The sequence below is a fragment of the Pempheris klunzingeri genome, chromosome 4 (genome assembly GCF_042242105.1).
Source record: "Pempheris klunzingeri isolate RE-2024b chromosome 4, fPemKlu1.hap1, whole genome shotgun sequence".
In the NCBI taxonomy this organism is placed as follows: domain Eukaryota; kingdom Metazoa; phylum Chordata; class Actinopteri; order Acropomatiformes; family Pempheridae; genus Pempheris; species Pempheris klunzingeri.
The window spans coordinates 22682687-22707521 of NC_092015.1; the positions used below are offsets into that span (position 1 = coordinate 22682687).

The 24835-nt window shown below is 40.5% G+C and overlaps 1 protein-coding gene and 1 long non-coding RNA gene across 2 annotated transcripts; one reads left to right on the forward strand and one right to left on the reverse strand.

The window, feature by feature from the left end:
• The first annotated feature begins 4 nt into the window (after window positions 1–4).
• On the forward strand, window positions 5–10831 carry bace1 (beta-secretase 1). The gene is made up of 9 exons (XM_070829440.1): window positions 5–873; window positions 3446–3534; window positions 3864–4080; window positions 6487–6624; window positions 6712–6846; window positions 6946–7047; window positions 8441–8590; window positions 9505–9676; window positions 9867–10831. Exons 1-9 carry the CDS (start codon window positions 520–522, stop codon window positions 10103–10105), a joined length of 1596 nt encoding a protein of 531 aa, XP_070685541.1. The 5' UTR covers window positions 5–519; the 3' UTR covers window positions 10106–10831.
• A 5481-nt stretch (window positions 10832–16312) lies between these two features.
• On the reverse strand, window positions 16313–20003 carry LOC139200291 (uncharacterized). Its single transcript, XR_011584162.1, has 3 exons — window positions 19845–20003; window positions 17424–17535; window positions 16313–16336 (listed from the first exon to the last, which is right to left on the reverse strand). It is a non-coding gene; the product is annotated as an uncharacterized lncRNA (long non-coding RNA).
• Between the last annotated feature and the right edge of the window lie 4832 nt (window positions 20004–24835).

Consider the following 24835-nt stretch of genomic DNA (forward strand, 5'->3'; position numbering starts at 1 on the left):
GTAAAAGGCTGGGAGGCAGAGAACAGAATGAAAAGGTCGGGAGAGGGGAAGGATGTGAATTACAGTAGCCCATAGGCCAGTCTGCCCACCGACGACGGTTTCATTCGATTTACAAGAGGATATGCGGAGAAGTCGACGCAGGCCTGCGGTTTGTTGATACATTGAGCGCGGAGGGAAGACCTGTCATTTACCCATCGCCTTAAATGTTCAGTGACACCTTTGGGTTTGCCTGACTTCATTATAAGGGTTATTCAATATCCAGCTATTTTGTGTTTACATATCACTTTGTTGTGGTTTTTAAATTGGTTTCTCCCCGCCTTGTTATCTAACGTAAAGAAAGAAAGTGACCCCGTCCCTTCTCATATCTGCGGCTCAACTGCCATCATGGTTTCAGCCATCATTTTAGCATCAGTGCCGCCGTATCTCTTTTCTGCTGCAGCAGACTGGAAGTAAAAGTGAACGGAGCGCCCTACAGTCAGAGCCGAACGCACCAGAAATACAGCTTTACCGAGTGGCAACATGGATGCGTCGACGTTACTGCCGCGCTGGCTGTCAGGTGTGTTCATTTGGACGACGCTGTGCCTGCTAAGCAGTGGTCAGTCCGCTCAGGACGCCTCGGGCCTGCCTCTAGCCATCCGCGTGCCACTGCGGCAAGGCGCTCGCGCTGAGCAGCCGCTGCCACCTGCTGCCGCCGCCGTGAAGCGCGAGCGCGAGCGCGGCAGCACGGGGAAGTATGCGGGGCGCAGGCGGAGAGGAGCGGCAGCGGCAGCGGCAGCGGGCGGCGTCAGTTTTGTAGACATGATTGATAATCTGCGTGGGAAGTCCGGGCAGGGATACTACGTGGAGATGGCCGTTGGCTCTCCTCCGCAGAAGGTAAAGGTTTTGTTTACATGTCATCTGTGGTCCCCCCCCCCCTTTCCCCTCCATCACTTAACTCCCTGCACTGCCACCTTGAAATAAATTGATATGGTAATGAAATAAAACAAGACTGCAAGAGCCTCAACATTTAAGACATACGAAGTCATCTGTGCATGTTTTTTTTCTCATAAATTACTGAAATGACTATAATCATACCACAGAAGTTACAATCTAACCCATTTTACTATAAAGTTTTAACACCTTGATGACACATTTCCAGTGTGGGTACTTTACTACTGCATATATGCCCATACTGTAATGTTTCTAATGTACGGTTTCTAAAGTTAAATAGAGAAATTAAGATTAAAGTAAGTTATTTAAAGTAATTTGAAATATACTGCCCAATTGATCCTGTTGACCCTGCAATGACAGATGGCCCATGTGAGAGAGAGAGAGAGAGAGAGGGTGTGTGTGTGTGTGTGTGTGTGTGTGTGTGAAAAGTGAGAGAAAGGGCTGAATGATACAGACAGATAATGGAACCATTAATTCTGCAAAGTGAGGAGTGCCAGCTGGGTGCAGCTGTGTAGTACAGGCTGGCACACAGAGGGTGACCAATAGACGAGCGAGAGAAAGTGATGAGGTGGTGGAAGAGGAGGAGGAGGAGAGAGAGATGGAGTGATAGAGGGATCGAGACAGAAATAAAGAAATGATGAGAGAGCTGAGAGGGACAAATGAGAGAAGAAGAAATAGTTTTGATGTATATGTGGGGGTGAAAGAGAGCTTTCAGTAAACAAAAAGAAAGATGGAGATTAGAGAGATGATGAGGGAGGTGTTACCCTGCCACTGGGAGACACTGGTGTTCCCTACATCAGACAGATCCACCTGGCTGGGCTTATACTGGGCGTTGTAGTGACTAACAGCCAGTTGAGGCCAATCAGCACAGACAGACTTGAGTGTCCGTCAACCCGTGGTCAGGACCCCATGCTCTGTCATCTATCATTTATCATGCTGGAGCTCCTATTTTTTATACTAGTGGAGATACAATGCAAGAAATTTGATACCGATCTTTGGGAAATATTTTACAAAATTTTTTTTTAACACGAGGCCAAAATTCCCAAGCGTTCAATAGTGTCTGAACACAAGCAGCTCCTAAAAACTACTAAGTCTTACATTACAATATGAGAAGCTGACCAAATACGTGACAGTCTTTTCAAACTCATTACGGACACTTATTGGTCAGCACCAAAATGGTATTTTAATATGACATTTCAAACCCAGACCTGAACCTTTCATTGAACTTGAGATGGTTGTTGAATGCAAAGTTGCCGAAAGTGATTCTTAGTTCTGCTCTCGTAACCACTCGATGATTTCTCCTCTATAGTGGAGGAGGAAGGGCAGATATAATGGCTAAAACTGACAGCCTTCTGCCGGAAGGACAGGAAAACTGAGAGAGAGAGAGAGAGAGCAGGGAAGACATGAGGTTTCAGTGTGTCAGCCTTTAGTGTGTGTGTGTGTGTGTGTGTCTGGTTGTGTATGAAAGAAACACATCCATACTGAGCAGTCAGCAAATATCCGGCCAAGAGAGGAAGACAGAGTGTGAAGGACGTCATTACTGACTATAGAGGTGTTTGTAGAGACGGTATATGCAGGTGTGTATGTATATCACTGACATAGATATATGTGTGTGTTATGAGGTGTCAGTATTTATTCTGAGCTTTGAGCCCTTGAGACAGTAGCACTTCTCTGTTGCTCTGTGGCTAACTGTCAGTTCATCTGTCTGTGTGTTTCTGTGCCACTCTGTATATCGATATTCTCACCATATTTTTCTACCAGTAAAATAGTACAGTGTGTTCTTGTACTGCACCATACCAAAGGAATCTTTAATCTTTAGCATTAAAAAGTATGACTCACACAACATACGTAACGAGTACTGAAGCAGCACTTTGAAGAAGAAGTACAGACAGAAAAATAAGTAAATTGTAACTATATGGTAACTGTGATATATGTCATATAGCAGTTTTTATATGTGTAAAGTAGAATTTATAATGTATAAAACGTGTATAGGTGTGCAGGTATGTATATTTCTGTCCTCATCACCACCTCCATTCACACATTCACTTACTGTTTTGACTGATTGCACAAAATACGATACTCTCATAGAGTTGCAGACAGAAGAAGAGGAGATGGCAGAGAGGCAGAGTAGAATGGGCAACCCGAGCTGAGAGGAGGGTTAGAGTGGAGACAGAGAGGGGACAGAGAGGGATATTTAGGGAAACAAGAAGCAGCACAGGACACCACAAGGACAGAGAAATGGGTGCAGAGGATGACAGAGAGACGAAAAACAGGTTGTTGTTTTAAGTACTGTAGCACTGCTGTACTGGAGTAAATTTAAAAAGGGTAAATTGGGTGCTTAGTTTTACAAATGAGCGTGTCAGTCTCCAAGGTGGCACAGTTAAAGATTAAACCTGCCTTTTAAAAATGGAACATAATCAATTTTCAAATGTAACCCAAGCATCAGTTGTACAAACCCATTGATTTTTGTAGACAGCATATATTTATCTTTATCTCTCCCTCTCTGTCTCTTTAGTTGAACATCCTGGTGGATACAGGAAGCAGTAACTTTGCTGTCGGGGCAGCTGCTCATCCCTTCCTGCGCAGATACTACCATCGTTCACTGTGAGTAGAGACACCAGTGGTAAAATATACAGCCACATTTGGTTCTAAAGAAAGGAGCCACGTCTTAGGGGTTGCTGCAGCCCCCTCAGCTCTCCTATTTCCTCCATCCAAGGTTTTATCCGACTAATTTGACTTCAGTGATGATGCTGTTACATACAAAAAGAAAAATAAATAAATGCTTTTCTATTCCCTGACTGGGATCATACAGTAGCAAAAGCTTTTCATTTTTCAACTGTTATGTCACATCAGTGGAACTTCTCCAAGAACCAACCCCTCTTCTTCGCCCTTCGCTTTTTCTCCCACTCTGCTGTCTTACCATCCATTCATAGCTCCAGCTCATACTGTGACCAGGGTAGGAGTGTGTATGTTCCCTACACACAGGGTCGCTGGGAGGGGGAACTGGGCACTGATCTGGTCTCCGTCCCACATGGCCCTAACGCCACACTGCGTGCCAACATCGCAGCAATCACCCAGTCGGATCGCTTTTTCATCAATGGATCCAACTGGGAGGGAATCCTGGGACTGGCCTACGCTGATATAGCCCGGGTAAGAACAGAGTACTGCTTCAAAATCTGAACAGAAACTTCTGATGAATGATCTCAGTTTCTCAGCCACGATGTGTGCTGCTGTAGGTCGTTCGTCATGGATCTGAATTTTCATGGCTGTTGTACACTGTTGGAAAATACACTTAATATATGTCATGTTGCATCACCATCATCAAGACCAGCATGTAAATTTCATGTTAACAAGATGTCACATGAGACTTCCTGTTGTTGGTGGGTGGTGCTATGACTCAATATGGGTATGTAGGTGTGTCTTCAGGCCTGGACTCTGTTTGGCATCTATCCAGCATGTGAAATATGGGGCAGAATCATGTTTGAATCATGAATTCATAGTCCTGTATAGAGTAAGAATACATGAAAATACAAATGCTGTGATGCCGTGATGATACTACTCATGATCATCAATCTAAATAGCAACTATGCAGATCACACTGTGCAATGTTGTGCAAACTGGGCATCAGCAGAGACATGGCAAAAAGTGTTATAACAGGCATAAGCTCTTACAGCCTCTCATAAAGGTTTATATCCATTAGAAAGGCACCTCCTCTGGTTGATGAAATAAGTACAGAATGATTTCAGTACTTTGTCAAACAGAGTGCAGGTCACTTTTCAGGACTAGGCCATTCCACAAATGCTCAAAAGATTAGCAAATTTAGCATCATGAAGGATTTTAAAGCTGCTGCAATTGAGGTGGATCTAGTTAATTTGCTTGGATCAATTCATACAAGCATGGGGCCTATTTTGAGAGTAAGATTTTGCCCTAAATTCAAAGTAGCCTGGAGCTGTGGATTTAGGTCGTGGCACCAGGAGACATTTCTTTTAGATCTGGGCATGATACTTATCCTTACCGAATTTCGTACATTTAGCAGAAACACTATTTCATTTATTCTACAGTGTATGGTGTCTTTGGGTCTCTTGAAAGGTTCTTTATAAATCCAAGCTATTATTATCACCTCTAGAGGTAGGTACCTCAGAGGTAGAGTGGGTCATCCCTTAATCGGAAGGTCGAGGTTCGATCCCCGGCTCCTATGAGTCAGCATGTCGAAGTGTCCTTTGGGCAAGACACTGGGCCCCAACTTGCTCCTGAAACATAGCTTCAGTGTGTGAATGTGTGTGAAAGAATAGTCTCCTCTTATATGAATGATGTGTGAGTGTGAATGAGGACGTAATGTAAAAGTACTTTGAGTAGTCGAAATAACTGGAAAGGCAATATACAAATACAGTCTGTTATTATTATTAATATAAAATGACTTCCTGTTGGACTTATGGCTCTAAGAAGCTTTTTCATGTCTGGACATGGTACATATGCCTACTGAATGTGCACATGCAGGACATGTTTTCTAAATTGCAGGTTAATATCGAAGACATCAAAACTCTGAAGGAACATGTATGGTATTATACAATAAACAAAAAAGTGTTAAACAAACCAGAATATGTTTTATATTTTAGAATCTTCGAAGTAGCTACCTTTTGCTTCGATGACAGCTTTGCACACTGTTGTCATTCTCTTAGTCAGCTTCATGAGGTCGTCACTAGGAATGGTTTTCAGTTAACAAGTGTGCTTGTAGTTGTTAAGAGTTCATTTGTGGAATTTCTTGTTTGAGATCATCAGTTGTGTTGTGCAGAGGTAGGGAAGGTACATAGTTCTGCACAGTGAATAGCCCTATTCAACTACTGTTCTAATCCACATTGTGGCAAGACTCACTTACTAAGTAAAGAGAAACAACAGTCCATCGTTACTTTAAGACACGAAGGTCAGTCAATCCAGAAAATTCCAAGAACTTTGAAACTATCCAAAAATGCAAGTGCAAAAACCATCAAACGCTACGATGAAACTGGCTTTCATGAAGACTGTCCCAGGAAAAGAAGACCAAGAAATCATTAGAGTTACCAGCATCAGTAACCACTGACTCTAAATTGCCCGTAGGTGTGAGTGTGAGCGTGAATGGCTGTATGTCTGTCAGGTGACAGCCCTGTGATTGACTGCTGACAGTCCAGAGAGTACCCCGCCTCTCGCCCAATGTCAACTGGGATTGACTCCGGCCTCCCCACAACCCTTAAGGATAAGCAGTATAGACGATGGATAGATGAATTAAATGGTCAGGGGGCAGACACAGTCTCTGTGGGCTTCTGGATGGGTAACTGTTCTAATGGAAGCACAGAGTAGCGTGTGGGCCTGCAGCTCTGCCTCCTGGTCTCAACTCTGGGTTGCCATACTTCAAGACTAATAAACTCACCCATGTTTCTGATAAGTTACCTGGTCCATCCAAAGACATGCCATAGCTCCTAATCAGACCAGATCTTAAAACAGAGCTAAAAACAATAGTTTGGTTTGACTATTCCAAAATAAATCTATCTTACTTGTTTCTCTCTCTGTGTTTCTCTCCAGCCTGATGAGACACTGGAGCCTTTCTTTGACTCTCTGGTTCGTCAGACTCCTGTCCCCAACCTGTTCTCTCTCCAGCTATGTGGAGCCGGCTTCACTCAGAATTACTCCCTGGGCAGCGCTACTGTTGGCGGTAGCATGGTGAGACACACATAGACACACACATTCAGATCATTTAATATCATAATTGGTGCCAGTACTGGATTGTATTTTTACCTATGCTCTTAGATTATTGGAGGAGTAGACTCGTCACTCTACGTGGGGGAGCTTTGGTACACGCCCATCCGCAGAGAGTGGTACTATGAGGTCATTATTGTACGTATCGAGGTGAATGGACAGGACCTCAACATGGACTGTAAAGAGGTAAAATGTGACCAAAGAAAGAAAGAAAGAAAGATTTAATGGTCAATCACTGCTATTTAAGAGATTTGTCATTTGTGACTGTTTATCTGTTTTTTACAGTACAACTATGATAAAAGCATTGTGGACAGTGGCACCACCAACCTTCGACTGCCTAGAAAAGTCTTCCAGGCTGCAGTCAAGGCTATTGAAGCAGCCTCTTCGGTCAGTTCTTACACTAGAGCTCTTCTTCTTACACTTCTTACACTCTTCTGTGCCGCCTCATTTTCTTTCGCTGTCATTACTGATTTGTTGAGATGTCTGATGAAAGCAGTATTTTATCCCACACAGAAAATTTCATTTTATTAGGTAAATATTTTTAAGGAGTGCTGTCAGCTTTTGTATTAATGCAAAGGTGACTGATGTGGACAAGACATTTTACGTCTATGGTAACAGATATCATAACATACAGTATATAAAAAACATTTTTCACTGTTCCAAGACATCTCAGGACTTGTTAGAATGTTTCTATGATACATGATACATGTATCATAGTATCATGTACATGTATCATGCACATTCACTCTTACCACCTGTCTGTGTAGTATCTATGTCTAAGTCTGGTGCCCATAGGTCTGGAATGTTGACAGCAGTGATATACTTTATCATTGGTCAACAAAATAACCCCATACCAGAAACCAGCCATTGTGCAAAAAAGCCTTTATATAGTGGAGACTGTGTTCACTTGTACTTGCATGTTACTAAAGAACCCTAGCTCGTAAAGTGTCTTCATTTTGTGTGTTTGAAGGTATACCTGCAGACACTACTCAGGGCTTACAAAAGATGGTGTCACTGTATTTTTTTTTGTGTTGACGCCTTTTGCTCTTGTAATAAACATGCAAATACACCATTATCATCAGTATGAGACAGAAACTAAAACATGTTTTAGGTAGGGTAGTGCCTTAATAATACAAAAGCAAAAAGAACTTAACATAGCATTTTATTTATTTTATTTTTTATATTTTTTTATAGAAAGGATATTACTGAATTTGATCATTTATTAGCACACTGAGATGCAATATGAAACATAAGCGGCATTTAAGATAAGTGGTCTTGACAAAGATTATGGGTGAGGATCAAAAAGTATAGAAAAATGTGAGAGCACACCGTTTTTATTTAAAAATGATCATTTCATTAATTTGGAGGGAGATTACAGTCTCCTGTCTGCCACAGAGAAGTTGGTTTATGTGTCGAGAAGAAGGGGAGGAAAAGGTCTGTCTGTTACTAACTGTATCCATGTCCGTTGCAGTGGAAACTGGGTTAGGTTTAGGGATGGCAGACATTTTGTTTGCCTCATCAGAGCTGTCTTTTTTTAAATACTACAGTTTTGTTAGCTGACCATATCTTCACCTTGCACTAAAACCAAATTATTAAGTTACTGAATACAATACACTTACCTTTACGAACAATGAACTACCAGATAAGTGAGTTCTGCCTTTTTTCTATCAACACAATAATATTAATGACCCAAATGACACAAAACATTATATAACCCTGATTTGTCATGAGCTGGTATGTGCAGGGAAATAACTAATGTCCTTCTCGTCCTGTTTTTCAGACAGAAAAGTTTCCCTCTGGGTTCTGGCTGGGAGAGCAGCTGGTATGTTGGCAGGCCGGCACTACACCCTGGCCCATCTTCCCAGTCATCTCCCTCTACCTGATGAGTGAAAACCAAAACCAATCCTTTAGAATCTCCATCCTACCGCAGGTAATCCACAGTATGACGTATTGGAACTGAATGTGGTTCTATGAGGCAAGAGGTCACTTGTGTTTTCCGGTCAGGGATCATTTCTGCGCTGGCACTGGCCCCATTAGACCACATGAAATAATATCACTTAAACCTGAAGTTTTGTCCAAATGATAAAGGTCTATATGTTTTACTTCACATGGATTCATGACGGGAAAATGAAATCAAATTTTTGTCCACTGCCAAAATAGGAGGCAGGTGTTTAATTTTACCTTGACAATTTAAATAAGTTTGGTCTGTGATCCTGCTTTCACTGAATAACCCTGCACACTCTTACAGGAAGTCTGGTCACAACAACTCAGCCTGTCCTTCAGCAGTACTCTTTTGAAGAGTCCTCAGTAGATAAATAGCCTGGCTATGTACCACGAGGTAACAATACAATAACCACATTTCAAAGAGAATTACTTTTGAATACATCTTGTAAAATTCTAAAACCTCTAAAGCTCTAAGAAGTAATTTAATTACTTTATTCAAAGCTGCGCTGAAAGGCCTCGATGGTGGTGGAATAAATAAGATATGTACAGTGAAATGTAGAAGCAAGGTTCAGTGCAGTAAATGTGTGGGAGGCTTGTGCCCTTGATGGTGAACGCAGAATGTCTGTATCTTCTGTCTATTGCAGGTTTAATAGTACATCACCTGGTATACAATGTACACTGACCCCGTGTATATAAAACTTAAAGACTTGCCGTTGCAGCAAGCCATTCAGTTTTTACACGTATTCGGTCTAACTCTCCGTTGTATTGTACAGTGGACAAGGCTACAGCAGACTCACCCTGACACTGTAAAGAAACATAAATGCTCTTTGTGTGGATGTTGTGTGTCTAAACAGACTCCTTATCATTTTTCTCTTTTCCTTTTTCGTTTTGTTTATGCAGCAATACCTGAGGCCAGTGGAGGAGGTGGCCTCCGCCCAGGAGGACTGCTATAAGTTCGCTGTGTCCCAGTCTAGCACCGGTACCGTGATGGGAGCCGTCATCATGGAAGGCTTCTATGTGGTCTTCGACCGTGAAAAGAAGCGCATCGGCTTTGCTGTTAGCACCTGCCATGGTGAGGGGGAGAGGGTGTAAGGAGAATCAGTTAGATTTATAGTGTAAAATGGAAAAGAGGAAAAGGAAAGGAAATATGAACACAAAGAAAGAAGTATTGGGATTGAGGGACTACTTAAGGATATCTCATGTAAGACCTATTTACAGCAATAGTAACATAATTATCTTTCTCCCCTCTCTCCTGTTTGCAGTGCATGATGAGTTTCGTACAGCCTCAGTGGAGGGTCCGTTCCATGGTGTCGACCTTGAGGACTGTGGCTACAACATCCCTCAGACGGACGAGTCCACTCTTATGACCATCGCCTACATCATGGCGGGAATCTGCGCTCTCTTCATGCTGCCGCTGTGTCTCATGGTGTGCCAGTGGCGCTTCACGCGCTGCCTCCACCCACACGGGGACTTTGCTGATGACATATCACTCCTTAAGTGATGGGAAGAGAGACTGGACTACGGTAAAAAGGGATGTATATTGTTACAAAATGTCGGTGCTGTTGAAAGAGGGCTTTCAAAAGGTTTTTCAAGTATATAATATGTAAAAAAAAAACAAAGAGACAATGCTGACATACAGTGAATACACATTGAACAACGCTGCCCTCAAACCGGAGGGGGGGAGAATAACTAGAGCCATTACTAACCTGAAGGACAAAAAAGAGAAAGCTGGTCTTACCAGCGTCAACTTTGCCTGTTTAAGCCTCCTATGCAGATCAGCATGGCTAGAGGAACTGAAGCTGAAAAAATGTGAAGCAAAAGCATCAGCTCTTATGAATAGTGTATAGACCACAGAGGTGGACTGGAGTTGAAAAATTGGATTGGATTGAACATGCTCTAAATTATTTGGGAAAAATTAAAGACAAACAGATCATTTACAAATATAGCTACATGAAGAGACCCACAACCTGGATGTGAATACAAGATGGTAATCCATGATGCAGTCGAACATGGTTTTTGCCACGATATTTGGACACATGAGCGTATGGTTACATGTGTGTGTTTATAGATCTACTGTTTGTGGCTTATGAGTGAATGAAATAAGGCTGATATGTTTGAGCATGCCTGTAATTGTGCGCAGCTGTACCGTAAGTGAAAAGTATATAGACAGATATGAAAATGAAGCTTATGAAAATGATACTATTATGATCAGTATCTATGAAATTACACTATTTTGCAAATGCCAGCAAAGAATTCTGCAAAGCAAATGAAGTAAGAATAAAGAGGCTAATTTGATGAAATATCAGATTTTAACAGCATTTACTGCATAAAATCAGTTTTTGTTTCATGAAAAACTAAGACTACTGAACACAGACCATATCTGATGTCACGTTTTCTCCTTGTATTGATAGCTTAAATATATCTATTGTACACAAAATTTGTGCATTCCAGATCTTCTATTTGTGCAGGCACACACACACACACACACACACACACACAGAATACACAGAATACACACAGCTTATCTTACCGCTGCACCATCTAATGATTTGCACATGTAACAACACATTACATGTTAACAAACCAAGACTTGATATAGCCCCTTTCACAGACACAGAAACAGCCTAACTCACCACATTTTTCATTTGAGTCATTTGACCATGTATGCTTGGAAAAGAAAACCAGCCCAAGGTATGCTAAACACTAAAGAGCACTATGTATGTCTACAAGGGACAGTTTGTATTGTCTCTCAGCAAGCTGTAAATAGATAAACTCAGAATTGTATATTTATCTGTCAGTTGCTGGCAGCACTGTTGAACAAATAAAGTACTTATTGTAACTGTAATGAGATGTAATCTTCATTTTTTCACACAGAACATCAACCACTAAAACTACCTTACAGAGGTAGACATAGGCGGACATAAAATACTTCACCATTTCTGTGATACAAAACTACATTTACAAGGTCTAGCCTGAATACTAAATGCATAAACGCTACACGTTCTAATGAAATTATTGGATGATATTTCGGTCATGGTGAACTTGTTTTCAATAAATGTTTTACAAACCAAAAGTAAATCTTGTAAAGAATAAGAATGACATGGACTGTAAGTACCTGAGCAAAGATGTAATCACATTATTGTCATATTTTCTGCACCCAATACAGTTTTAGTTCAATAAATAAGCACCCCCCTATAAAATGACTTCTTTTTTCATTTGGGCCGTGCTGTTACTACTACTTCTAATTACATCATCAGTTCACAGATTGGAAATAAAGGCACGTAAGCTTAAGAAACATCTCATTCTGCCACACATAGACATGTTTCATATAGCCTCTTCTAAAACTGTTGTAAAATTGCAAACCATTGTAAGGCAACAAAACATAGGACAAAAGAAGTTTAAGACAGTTCATCAGTGTAGAAGAACGCTTCAATTTATTTCCCAAAGTGAATTTGCAATGGGGAAACAGAGTCGTGTTTCCATACAAGTTTTTGATGTGTGTTATCTACACTGCTCAAACAAATGAAGGGAACACTTCATCATCACAGTGTAACACCAAGTTAGTTAAACTTCAGGATATCAATCTGTCCAGGTAGGAAGGATAAGTGATTGTGAACCTGTTTTGGAATGGAAGGTGGTGGCCACAGACAATTGTCCTCTCCTTGTCCTTCCTGACTGATTCTTCTCTAGTGTCCTTGTCACTACTGGTAGCATGAGGTGGTACCTGCAGCCCATTCAGGTTGCACCGGTAGTCCAGCTCCTCCAGGATGGTACATCCATACATGTTCTCGCAAGAAGGTTTGCTGTGTCTCCCAGCACAGTCTCAAAGCATGGAGGAGATGCCAGGAGAGTGGCTGTTACATGAGGAGAGCTGGACAGGGCCGTAGGAGGGCATCAACCCAGCAGCAGGACCGGTATCTGCTCCTTTGTGTGAGGAGGAACAGGAAGAGCACTGTCAGAGCCCTCCAGCGGGCTACTGGTACATGGTAAATGGTCTGTAGTTGTATTTGTATAGTGCCTTTCTAGTCATTTCAACAACTCAAAGTGCTTTTACATCACATCCTCATTCACCCATTCACACATCATTCATACAGCCAGGAACAGCAAGGTTTTTCTTACAAGCTGATGTGCCTCGCAGCGATTGAAGGGCTGCCTTGTGCTGAAAGAGGTGGATTGCCTCTTGTAAGAGGGGCAGCAGTTGAAGTTGTTCATCAGTTTCAGAGTGACAACTTCACTTTCTACGGTTTGGTGAGATTTTTGTTCCTATGGGGATGAAAGATGGGTCTCATCAGGTTGGTGACAGTGTCAGGAATAATAGACGTTTTGATTATTGGTGTAGGAGGTCTGTGCCTTCACTGCTGACATCTAGCTGTCCAAGAGCTGAAGGTCTGATTGTGCCATTTCATCTGCCATGAGGATGGTCAGAACTTCGCTTTCAATTCCAGTGTTGAATCACCTTTGCCTTCACCTAGCCAATCTGCAACACAGAGAAAAAGGGGATACATTTTAGAAAAGTAATGTTACAGGTATAGTTTCTTGGACAAGAACTTTAATTAGTACTTTTGTTTTCATACTGCACTTACCTGTGTGGTAAGTGTACCTGTGTGGTGTTGCTGTAATGTCAGTGATGCTTTTTCTTCTACACGCATCTCCCTTCTTTGGAGCAAAGGACACCTCTGTGACTGCTTTTGTAGTCAAAGCCCTCTCTAAATCCTGAAGGAAAGAAACAAATAAGGTTAGTAAAGCCAAACTGCTTGAAGTGTTAGTCTGCTATTATAATAAGTATTTTAGTGTGCAAACTACTTACATCTGTTCACATTTAGTAGCTTCACAGCAGTCACATTCTCTGCTGCACAAGTGAATTGGAGATGAAGAGGCCGGTTCACCGGGCTGAATTTTTGTGGACATGGCAAGAGTGAGATGAATATCACTTCCTGTGACCACAAATCTGGTGACTGAGGAAACACCTTATTGTAGCCTTAATATATCATGTAACGTTCACGGAAAACTGATGATCTTTGTCACATGATGCTGACTTCCTGTTGTCAGTAGTTGGTGCTATGACAGTGCCTCTTACCCAGCATGTGGGATTTGGGGCAGAATCAGTGAATCAGTTGTACACACAAAGCATATAAATCACACAAGCAATGTGTACATTGATCATTCTACTCATATTAATACAATTTAAATAGCAACTATGCAGAGTATGTAGTGAAATGTAATGCAAATTGGGTACCAGCAGAAAAATGGTTGAAGTGTTAGAAGTGTAAGAGGCATTAAGCTTCTGCAGCCTCTTCAGAAGAAGTTTCTAGGTTTCTATACATTAAGAAAGCAGCACTGCCCTCCTCTGGTTGATGGAATAAGGGCACAGGTGTGTCACTGCTTGGACAAGCAGAATGCAATGGTTCACTTGTCAGGACCACGAAAGCTCAAATGAAGACCAAACTTAGCATTGTGACGGATTTTAAGATTAAGGTCGCCACAATTGAAGTGGATCTAGTTAATCTGCTTGAATTTCTTCATACAAGGATGGAGCCTATTTAGAGATGCTTTTTTTAGGTGTAGACATGATAAATGTGCCTACTAAATTTCATACATGTACATATAATTTCCAGGCAGGGCTGTGACTTAAATATTCAAAGGGATGTCCTTGAGCTGATTTACCATGCCCAAGACTCATATCAAATATGACATTTATGCATGTGCAATTTTGAGTTTTCAAGTACCCATAGTACCTCAAAGCTGCTAAAAGTAATTGTGTGGTAGCCCAGCCCAAATGTCCCATCGATCAAACTATGTCCAAGTAAAAACATAGGTGGGGGACCATTTCAGTCACTGGCATTTCCGTGCTTGGGCCTTAATGATAATAGTTATAAAAGCTTCAAGCAGTGTTGAGCGGGCCCTCGCACCCCAGGCTCATTGGTTGTGTTGGCAGCTGCAGTGTTGCTACCACAGGTCGTTCGACACGATTCTGAATTTCGATGACCATTGGACACCGCCCGATGAAGGTGACTTTCGGTGTCCAAAATCCACTAGAGATAACTAACTGGATATCTGACGTGGCTGTGCATCATGTGCTTGTAAAGTTCATGTAAAACAGATAGTCTTTGTTACATAAGGCTGACTTCCTGTTGTCAGTAGTTGGCGACATGACTGAATATGAGCATGTAGGCGTTTCTTCAGGCCTGGACTCTCACCCAGCATGCTCTGTATAATCCAACAATACACTCAAAACATGTGTAAATCACACAAGAAATGTATACAGTAATCATACTACTCAAGACCAAACTATTTAAATAGCAACTATGCAGATTACTGTGCAATGTTAAACTGGGTATCAGCAAAGAAATTTGGTTAAAGTTCTTTACCAGACATCTTTAAGAGGTTTCTATACATTAGAACGGCAGCACTGCCCTCTTCTGGTCCATGACTTAGGTATAGAATATCCTCACTCCTCCATGAAGTAGAATGCAATTGTGTACTTATCAGGATCATGCCATTTCCCAGAAACTCAGCTTTGCAAGTTAGCAAAATATTTTACATTAAATTCAAAATGGCTGACATCCTTAAGTCATGGCACCATGAGACTTTTTTTACTCTGCAAACGTATAATACTTTGTAGTATATTACATTATATAAACAAACACTTTGTATGACTAAGTCGCACATGCAGTGAGATACACTTCTAGCAGACTCAGCAATAAATAGACAAAGACTGATAAATGTGAAAAACAAGAATCACAAAACACTAAAAAGCCCAAATTATTTTAAAAAATCATTTACTGAACTGAAACAATAGTTTCAAAACTATTAAGGCACCTTATTACATCAGCACAAATGTCATGTCAAGGTATGGTTGTCAATAACTTAATGGAAACAAAATGGGTAACATTAACATAATTGAAGAAATGTAGGTGTGTAAGAACAAAGTGGGCTTAAAGAAATCCAAAAAAATGTTGCATTGAGTTTAACACACGATGCAGAAGCGAAGTGAATTCTCCTCCCTTCCTACAACACATACACTTCAGTCATAGATTAAAGTGAGCACTCTTAGATAGATCTGATACAGACTCTTGTTGAACTGACTCCAAAAATGTAGAAAAGCACCTGTTCACAATAGGAAAACTGTTTTTTACTTATTCAGTTGTTTAGCACACCTGGTCACACTTGGCCAGCTGTAATCCTTTGGTTTGCAAGATATTGCATCATTTTGTAAGACATCAGCAAGTGAATGGGATTAAATGGATGACATCTTTATTGATCTGAAGGCATCGACTCAACTGTTTGTCTACTCAGTTTGGCTTCTTTCTGCAGGTGGAATCCTGCTTAAAGCAAAGAAATGCACTTTGGCGACGGCTTTCATTGACACTTACAATAGGCCAGTCACTGGCATACAGAGGGATGGCTGTCACATGATGAGGGTAATCCTTTGGGTTTAGACGTTTGTCAGTTTGTAAAACCTGGAGTTTGTAAAAGTCTGGACATTCATGCCTTTTCAGTGGGATTTTGAAGTCTACTCGATTGCACCAGGCCTGGTGGCTACATAGACAAAGACCACGATGAGCAGCACCACTGCAACCACTGTAGGCAGTACTACAGTGGCCACCTGCTGCCGTGCTTCCTGCATGGCCTGCTTACGCTCCTTCTTGTCCCTGGATGTTTCTTTCTTGGGTTTGCCTTTGAGCTGCCTCATGATGTTGCTACTCTTTGTCTTCACTGTGCTCACAGGAACCTGACAGAGACAGAAATGGTAATGAATCAGCTCTGAAGTCATGGTAACATCAAACCTCATGCATCCTTCTCCTAAACCCTTTTGTATCTTGTAGGTTTGTTTGTATGTTTTACACATGTTTTTTGTATTCCGAGTCAGATTCAAACGTTCTTAACTAAACAACCAACTAACTGGCTAACCAACCTGACATTGTGCTGATAGACGTAGCAATCCCGAGCGACAGCAACATCAGGAAGAAGGAACATGAGAAGCTTGAAAAATACCAAGGGCTGAAAGAGGAGCTAAAATAGACATGGGGAGTAAAGAGAAGGGGAATATGTGTGTGTGTGTGTGTGTGTGTGTGTGTGTGTGTGTGTGTGTATACACACACATATATTACATGTGTTATCATAATTAATACAAATCTTTGATGAATATGAACCCATTTTAATTGATGCCTAAATTTGCATGTAACAGACTGGGGGTGTTTGGAACGCTTTTCTCTCTCTGTTGTATTTCTCTGGTATCATTTATGTTAGGATATTCAAACCAGCAGCCAATTAAAAGTTAATGTACAAGAATGTTTACTGAAATTAGGAGATTTGTGCATTTGTGCCAATCAGATCCATCAGAAAACTGCCAATAATAATCCACTTTTTTTATGTTTGAGTTTGCTTCCTTTTTTGCTTCCTTATTTTTAGAGGTAAAAAACAAATGGCAAAACAGCTTACTGAGTTGCAGTAGTAGAGAAACAAATGTGTGAAGTAAAAATGTGACTTTAGTTTATGATTTTCTGTTTGCTAAACAAAATAAAACCTTCAGTACAGTATGGAATTGCACAGCCACAATTTTTTTGCATCAAGTTGAATCACATTGTATTATTGTGGCATAATGGCATTGTATTGTATCAGATTGTGTCGAATCACAATAGGGGTGAATCACATAATTTCGTAGTAGCTTCATGTGTATCTTTCATGTATTGGAATTGTTGGCAATATTTTGAGATGTGCATCGCATCGAACTCAGTGATGGAGATAAAAAAGTTGACTGGCAAGTTATACATGTAGAATTAGGACAATAGAGTGAGATATAGCATTATGTCACTTACATAGCCATGAGTCAGGGCAATCCCACAGACACCACGAGGCTCGTCCGTCAAAGATGTTTGAAACCTACGCAGTCCAAATTAGAAAAGCATCTCATTGGACGGACTTGCCAACCTGTTCAGGGAATTCAAAGAGAGACAGGTCAGCAAATATTGATAGATAACATGATTAAATTCCCTTAAATTTGTGTTGAACAAGTGCGATATATTTTGTGACAAGCTAGCTTTTACACCATCGGAGTGTGATGAAGCCATTATGGCCAATGCTAGCTGTTTTATTTGGGCTTAAGCTTTTTAGCTAACACTCAAAAGTGCCAAAAATCTTGTGCATTATTATTTCTCTTACTACTTCTGCAAAGGAAGTGCATTTTGACATTTGTGCTGAGTCTGTTTTTAAATCTGCATGTTGTTTAATAGTTAATTAACTCATATTTGTTGTACACTAAAGTTAACTATCAATAAAACACATAAACACAAGTATATAGGACATCAGATTACTACATACCATCATCTAATTAGGCAAGTTACAAAAATCCAATTATTCATGTTATAAATAAGAAAACACTTAACAGCACTTAACAAATTAAAGAATTTCAAGTCCCATAGTTTGTCATTTACTATAATTTGATTACTTTTACTCATGCTGTAAGGTTTTGCCATCGTATCACCTCAGTATTGGCATCGATGTATTTAAGCAGCTATCATACTGAAGTCATAATTTTGGTCATTGTGACAATATTATGCACGGCACTTCTAAGCTTAATTCTGACTATTAAAGCATAAAGACACCATTCTTAATATGTTGTTCCACTTGAGACTACAAAGAGCATTTGATGGCAGATTGCAGCGTGACAGGTTTTGAATCACTGTCTTACAGACACATTTTTGTCAAGATCCACCCCTATTTAATAAGACCTTCCTCTGGAAAACATTTTTGCTGTTCGCTAACTAAGGCAGGTAGTGTATAGAATTCAAAACTCAACATTAAATGCTTTACAAAAGTGCTAACTTGCCCTTGAAATAAAAAATTGAGTGAGAAAGACACTCTTTTGTCATGGCAGCAAGGGTAGTAGTTTGAACTGATGGACTTGTGGTGTTAAACCACCATCTATCTAGTGGCCTCACCAACACTACAAGCTGTTTCACACTTGTATAGGAGAGGTCAATGAGCAGATGATAGAGAAAGTCTCAATAAACAAGAGTAAAGGTCTGTACATATTCCGCAAGAACAGAGAAATCTGTTCTCTCTCTTTGGGAGTTCTTGCAGCTTGTTCTCGACACATCATCTGGGCAGAACTTTTTTCTCGTGTGGTGTCCAAGAACTATTGTGAGATTGGTCAGAAATTTGAAGTGAGTGTGGTTAATGCGGGAAAAGCGGAAATGTTGTCATTCCCACGCGTGACGTGTGCTGCAGTGGGAGGGCCCTGTGAGGACTTCCCAGGAGTTCTGCACTTGAGTTTCTCGTGAAGTATGAAATGTCCTGGCCAGAATGAACTTTGTTCTTGTTCTTGCCACCTCGAGGAAACTAACATTTCTCTGTTCTTGCGGAGTATGTATGGACCTTTACTGTGAAGGTTGCTATGTGCTAATGCACTTTTCCTGTGTCTGGCATATGATGTCTGATGAAAGCCTGTAGAGCCTGACTGATATTAGGTTATCACCATGGATGTATGCTGACCAATAAGTCCTCCCAACAGAGTACTAAAATATATCTAACCTTTATAATACAGGATTTTCCACACACACAATCCATGATCAAATAAAAAAGTCACTTTTCCACACTGAAGCTATGATATCACATTCTTTTTAAAGTTGTCCAACAGATATGTGGCAGGCAGAGACAGACATGGATCTCTTTAATGTAAAGTATACTAATGCCACTGTAAAACAGTGGTTGCTGGTAATGTATTAATCCACAGGTGGACGGCTTCACTACTTTAACTCAGCTCCTATTAGCTCTCATGGAACTCGAACCCTCTCTGTAGTCCACAGGAACATAGCAAACACTAATAATGTGTCTGGAGGTGCGTCTGACCTGTGACACCTAAATCACGTCTACTGTTTAAGTCAAACAACGTAACGGAAAAGAGAAGAACTTTCATTTCCAGCCGTAGTAGCTGGGTGAACAGTTGACAGAGAGTCAGTCTGGTCCCGTAGCTCAAGTCAAACCGACACATATAGAGGCACTGACTGACTTAACAGCTGGTTAAGAGTTAGCTAACTGGAGAACTGTTAGCCATATTGCCGCCCATGTTCTCTTTCATGTGTCACAATATGCTGCTGAGGAAGTCGGTGAATGTTACGGTCCCGTATCCGGTGGCTCCTCGTGCTTTTACCGTGTGCCCACGTAAGGAAAAGCAACACTGACAACACTGACTAAAACTGCTGACGCCTCTATCAGACTGCCATTGGGGTTTGTCTTACTGATATAGTCCCACTTGTGGGCACTTCCACACCGAGGACTTTGTTTCGGCGAGTTTCTTCCAGTGTTTCTCCCCGAGTCCTTCCCGTCAGGTTTGTTACGGCGGAGTTCACAGTAAATAGGAAAGCTCCTGCTCCTCTTAAGGATCGACGTGGCACTCAGTGGAAAGGCTTAAGAATACTGGCGGTAAGTGTGCTAGCGATACAACAAGCACACTTCCGGCCTTACTCTTCAAAATAAAACGGCAATAATAATAATAATAATGATGGTAGTGATCATAATCATAATAAATAATTTTGTTATTATCATCATCATCATCATCATCACTATTTGTAAAGCACGTTTATAAACCCAGGTCACGTGGCAAGATTAATTAGCAACAAAATGTACTTACAGGAGAATGTAAAAAAAAGCACATAGATGTGGAACTAAAGGACTCTGGTAAACGGAGTTCAAAGGGAGAGCCCTTTGTTCAAAAAACATGTAATCCTCACTATTTCTGGTGGGCCCAACATCAACATAGAAAATACATGCAAAGTCACTGTCATTCATAAATAATACAGTCCTTCCATCCATATTCTTCACTTATCTGGGGTTGGGTCATGATGGCAGCAGGCTAAGCAGGGCACTCCAGATGACCTTCTCCCAAGCAATGCATTCCAGCTCCTCCTGGGGGATCCCAAGGCATTCCCAGGCCAGATGGGATATATAATCCCTCCAGCAAGTTCTTAGTCTGCCCCAGCATTTCCTCCAAATTGGACATGCCTGGAAGACCTCCACGGGAAGGTGCCCAGGAGGCGTCCTGATCAGGTGCCTGAACCACCTAAACTGGCTCCTTTTGAAGCGGCTTTCCTCTGAGCTTTCTTATAATCTTTAGTTATTGATTTGTAATATGAGAATGTGTGTATCAGGCATTGTATTCTCTCCTTTGTCCTTTTTATGTCTGCTTTATATGGCACTTTGTAATTGCTTGTCAGCTGGGATTGGACAATGGACAATGAATGCACAACATGGGGCCATTGCAATCTAGTGTTAAATATTACACAGAAAATTAGAATCTTCTACAAAATTATGTGTTTATGATCATAATGAGGAGCCTATCAATTCTTTGATCAGGCAACAGTCAGGCGATTCCCATCATGTCCTGCATCTTGGAATTGGTAAAGTGCAATTGTAAAACCTGGCTCTAAAAACTACAGCATTCTTAATCTCATGAAGTTAGTGTTACTGGCATGTGCAAGCTTTCAGAGCAAGTCTGGATCAAATGATAGATTGAATTTATTAAATTGATGATATGAGGCCAATAGACAATAAAAACAGCCACTGGGACATTTAGGGAAATTTACTGATAAATGTCCCATAAAAAAAGAAACAAGTCAGTGAAATAGAGTAAACAAAAAGGTTAACAGTTGAAAACTTTTAAAAAGTATATCTTCTACCTGCCTGTCAGAGGTATTGATCTATGATCTACTTGTTGAACCTTTTCAAAGATTACGTTAGTGATTGATTAGTTATGCCTGCAGAGGCCGGACTGGGGGGCTCTCAGCTAAGATACTCCATTCTCTATGAGAAGCATCGTGTCCGAGCATCTTTGTTTATATCTCCCCTTTTCCATTACAAAATGAGTATTTATGCTCTTGAACTTTGGAACGTGTCTGTCAAGTTTATTTTATTGTGTATAAGTGAATAAGTGCAAACCATTTTACATACATTTTTATTGTGCAAGCTTGGTTAGACACACGGGGAGTGAGGTTTTTAATATGTGTGTACTTGATTGCTGATGCGCTTGTGTGTTCATTTCTAAACTGTCTATAGTAAAAAACAAGGAACAGTTATGTTTATTTGTGTTCTCTGATAAACAGACCATTTTAGTAGATGCTTGTGATGCTGAGAATTGTCAGTATGCATTCTGCTTACTTACCTGTCAAAGGAAAATAGAGTGGAAGGTCGACCTTGAAATGGGATGAAAATGTATATCATTGTTTTATTTTTATATTGAAGTGACTTTTGTAACTATGTAAATCATTTTGGAAAATAGTAAACTATTCTAGATGAAGCTGCCAGAGAGGAAGCATTGTGTCCGAGCATCTTCATTTATATCTCTCCCCTTTTCAGGGTGTAACACCTTATGTTAAAAAGGGAGGAGAAAAGAAAGATGGCAAATAAGGCCATGTTACATACGAGAACTACAAAGATGGCAGAATCAAAATGACTACAGGCAAGATGGCAAAGATAGCGTCAGTTAGCAGGGCATATTTTGCTAACCAGGAATCTTTAGACAGATTCTCACACTGCTGCTTAGAAGTTCAGTGGACCTGCTGTCGGTGGAGTACATGGTCAGGGTGGGGTGTGTGTGTGTGTATCTATATCTATCTTTTTTTGTATATACTGTACATGTATACATATATATATTTTATTCCCTTTCTTTTTTCCATATCTTATTTCTTCTTTTCTCTTTACATATTTTTTTATATATTTATACTTCTGTATGTGTAAACTGCTGCTGACTGGGAATTTCCCCATTGTGGGATAAATAAAGGCTTATCTTATCTTATCTTATCTTAAAACAAAAAATATAACTAGGAAATAAGGAAATAAAATCATCATTAACAGAAATGGCAACCCACCCCTACTACCTACATCACTATACAAGCCCTCAGTGGAGCAAAGTTCAGCACAGTTGCATGTGTGGCCAATTGGGAGATGAGCAGGATGAGCTTTTTCTTTCCTCTCTCCTGAACCGGTGCCATCTTGGCTCCTAAAGTAGAGGGCTGTCCTCCTGGAGAACCTATCACGCGTGAGTATCGTCAGTGGTTGTCCAGTCCTCTTCTCAGACCTATTTGCATGCATGCACACACTCACTTCGACACCTTACATATAGCATGCTTGCAGAATTACAGTAACAGCGAAAAGTAGTGGTGTAACAGTTGGTGTAACAGTTCTCAGATCAAGATAAGAACTGTAACATATGTGTAACCTACTTATAGGTGTTCAGGGCCAGTGTCCATCTAAAGTTGGACACTTTTGAATGCTTTAAACTAATGAAAAAAAACTTTCTTGTTTTTCTTTAAAATAATGAATTGTGGTCATTGCTGTATGCTGATGCTCTATTGAGGTATCTAAATAGTCTTTCAGAAACATTTGATGCATTTCATGAAACAGTGCAGACTGTTTCACATGACTATGACTTGTTAAAAACCAATTAGCTTGTATAATTGAAAAGCATTAACACATCAAAGTTCCTCTAACAACTTACAGTAAGATCAATGAAGTGTACTCCCTCCCTCCACCCCTGCCCAGAACCTCCATCGGCTCCCTGGGAGTTCTACAGGGCAAGGTTGATGTGGTCACAGGAGTGGGTGTGGGTGTGGATGAGCAGGTGAGCAGCAGAGTTCTGGATGTACTGGAATTTATTTACACAAGCTATGTTTTAGAGGTGGAAGAAGGTAGTTCTGGTGACTTGGTTGTTGTATTTTTCAATGGAGAGGTTGTTACTGAAAATGACTTGAAGTTGTGAGTGTGTGGGGAGGGAGACAGAGCAGAGTTATGTATGGTGAGGCAAAAGTTGTGAGCGGGATTTAAGACTGATGATCATTTCAGATATGTTGCAGTATGTTGAGTTTGGCGAAGTTGGCTTGTATCCAACATTTACTTCCAGTGAGGAAGTTGGTCAAAGAGGAGACAGTGGCTGTGGTGATGAATTTTGTGGAGATGAAGAGCTGGATGTCATAGGTGTAACAATGGAAGTGGAAATCATGGCACCATATGATATTACCAAGGGGGAGCATGTAGAGGATGAACAGGACAGAACCCAGCACTGATTCCTGGGATATGTGCGGAGACAGAGGAATGGTGAAGGAGGTGGAGTTGTTGATGCTGGTGAACTGCTCTCTGTTTAAGAGGTATGACTTTAGCCAGGAGAGGGCAGTGATGTTGCGGAAGGACTCAAGGAGGGAGGTAAGAATAGTGTGGTTGATGTTTCTGTACAAATCCCCAATCTTGTTGTAGTTTACTGATAAGTGAGTCAATGTGGGATTTGAATTGAATTTTTGGATTCAGCCAGATACCAAGATATTTATACTCTGAGACCCTCTCAATACTGTGTCTTTTTAGAGTGGCAACATGAAAATTATTGTCCATAATATGTCTGACTCTAAAGAATAAAAATATATTAAATTTTTTTGCAGTCAGGACTAATTTCAAAATAAAAAAGTGCATCTTTCTAGATTGTTAAAAGGCTTGTTGTAGGATTTCCATGGCTGAGTGTGTAATGTCGGCAAAGCAATACAATAATATACAATACAATACAATACAATGATATAGAATTGTATCATCCGCATAATTTTGGACATTAAAATTTGTAATAAAGGATGCAATATCATTGAAATAAATTGTAAACATAGAGGGCCCAGTATTGCACCTTTTGGAACTCCCTTTGACAGTGGTAAAAATACATAATGATCATTTCCCAAATACTACACACTGCTGTCCTTTAGACAGGTAATCCTGAAACCATTTACACATTTACAGGACTTATCGAAACCAGTATCTTCAATGTAATTTGATCGGCAGTAGATGGGGCACAGAGTTTTAAAAAGAAAGGATCTAGTTTATCCTCTCCAGTTGCTTTCCTGTGTAGCAGGTTTACTACACGTTATTAATTGAAAGCTTTCGTTTATCAAGGGCACCACTCAGTCTTCACAGAGAATTATTAATTTATTACTTTATTAGCTCAAATGGCTTCAGGTATTTAACCTTAATACTTAAATATTAAACAGACTCAGTCTAAATGTGTAAGTCCTCGCAAACAGGGATCTCTGCCTTTATTAGTAACAAAGCGATATCGACACGACGTGATGATAAATGAAAATTTATTTATGACTAACTGTAAAAAGGAGTAAATGAGATGACAACAATAATAATCAGAACAGAATGGATGAGGTTATTAGCATTGGGTTTGGCAATACTGGAAGGATAAACCAAAAAGGAACGA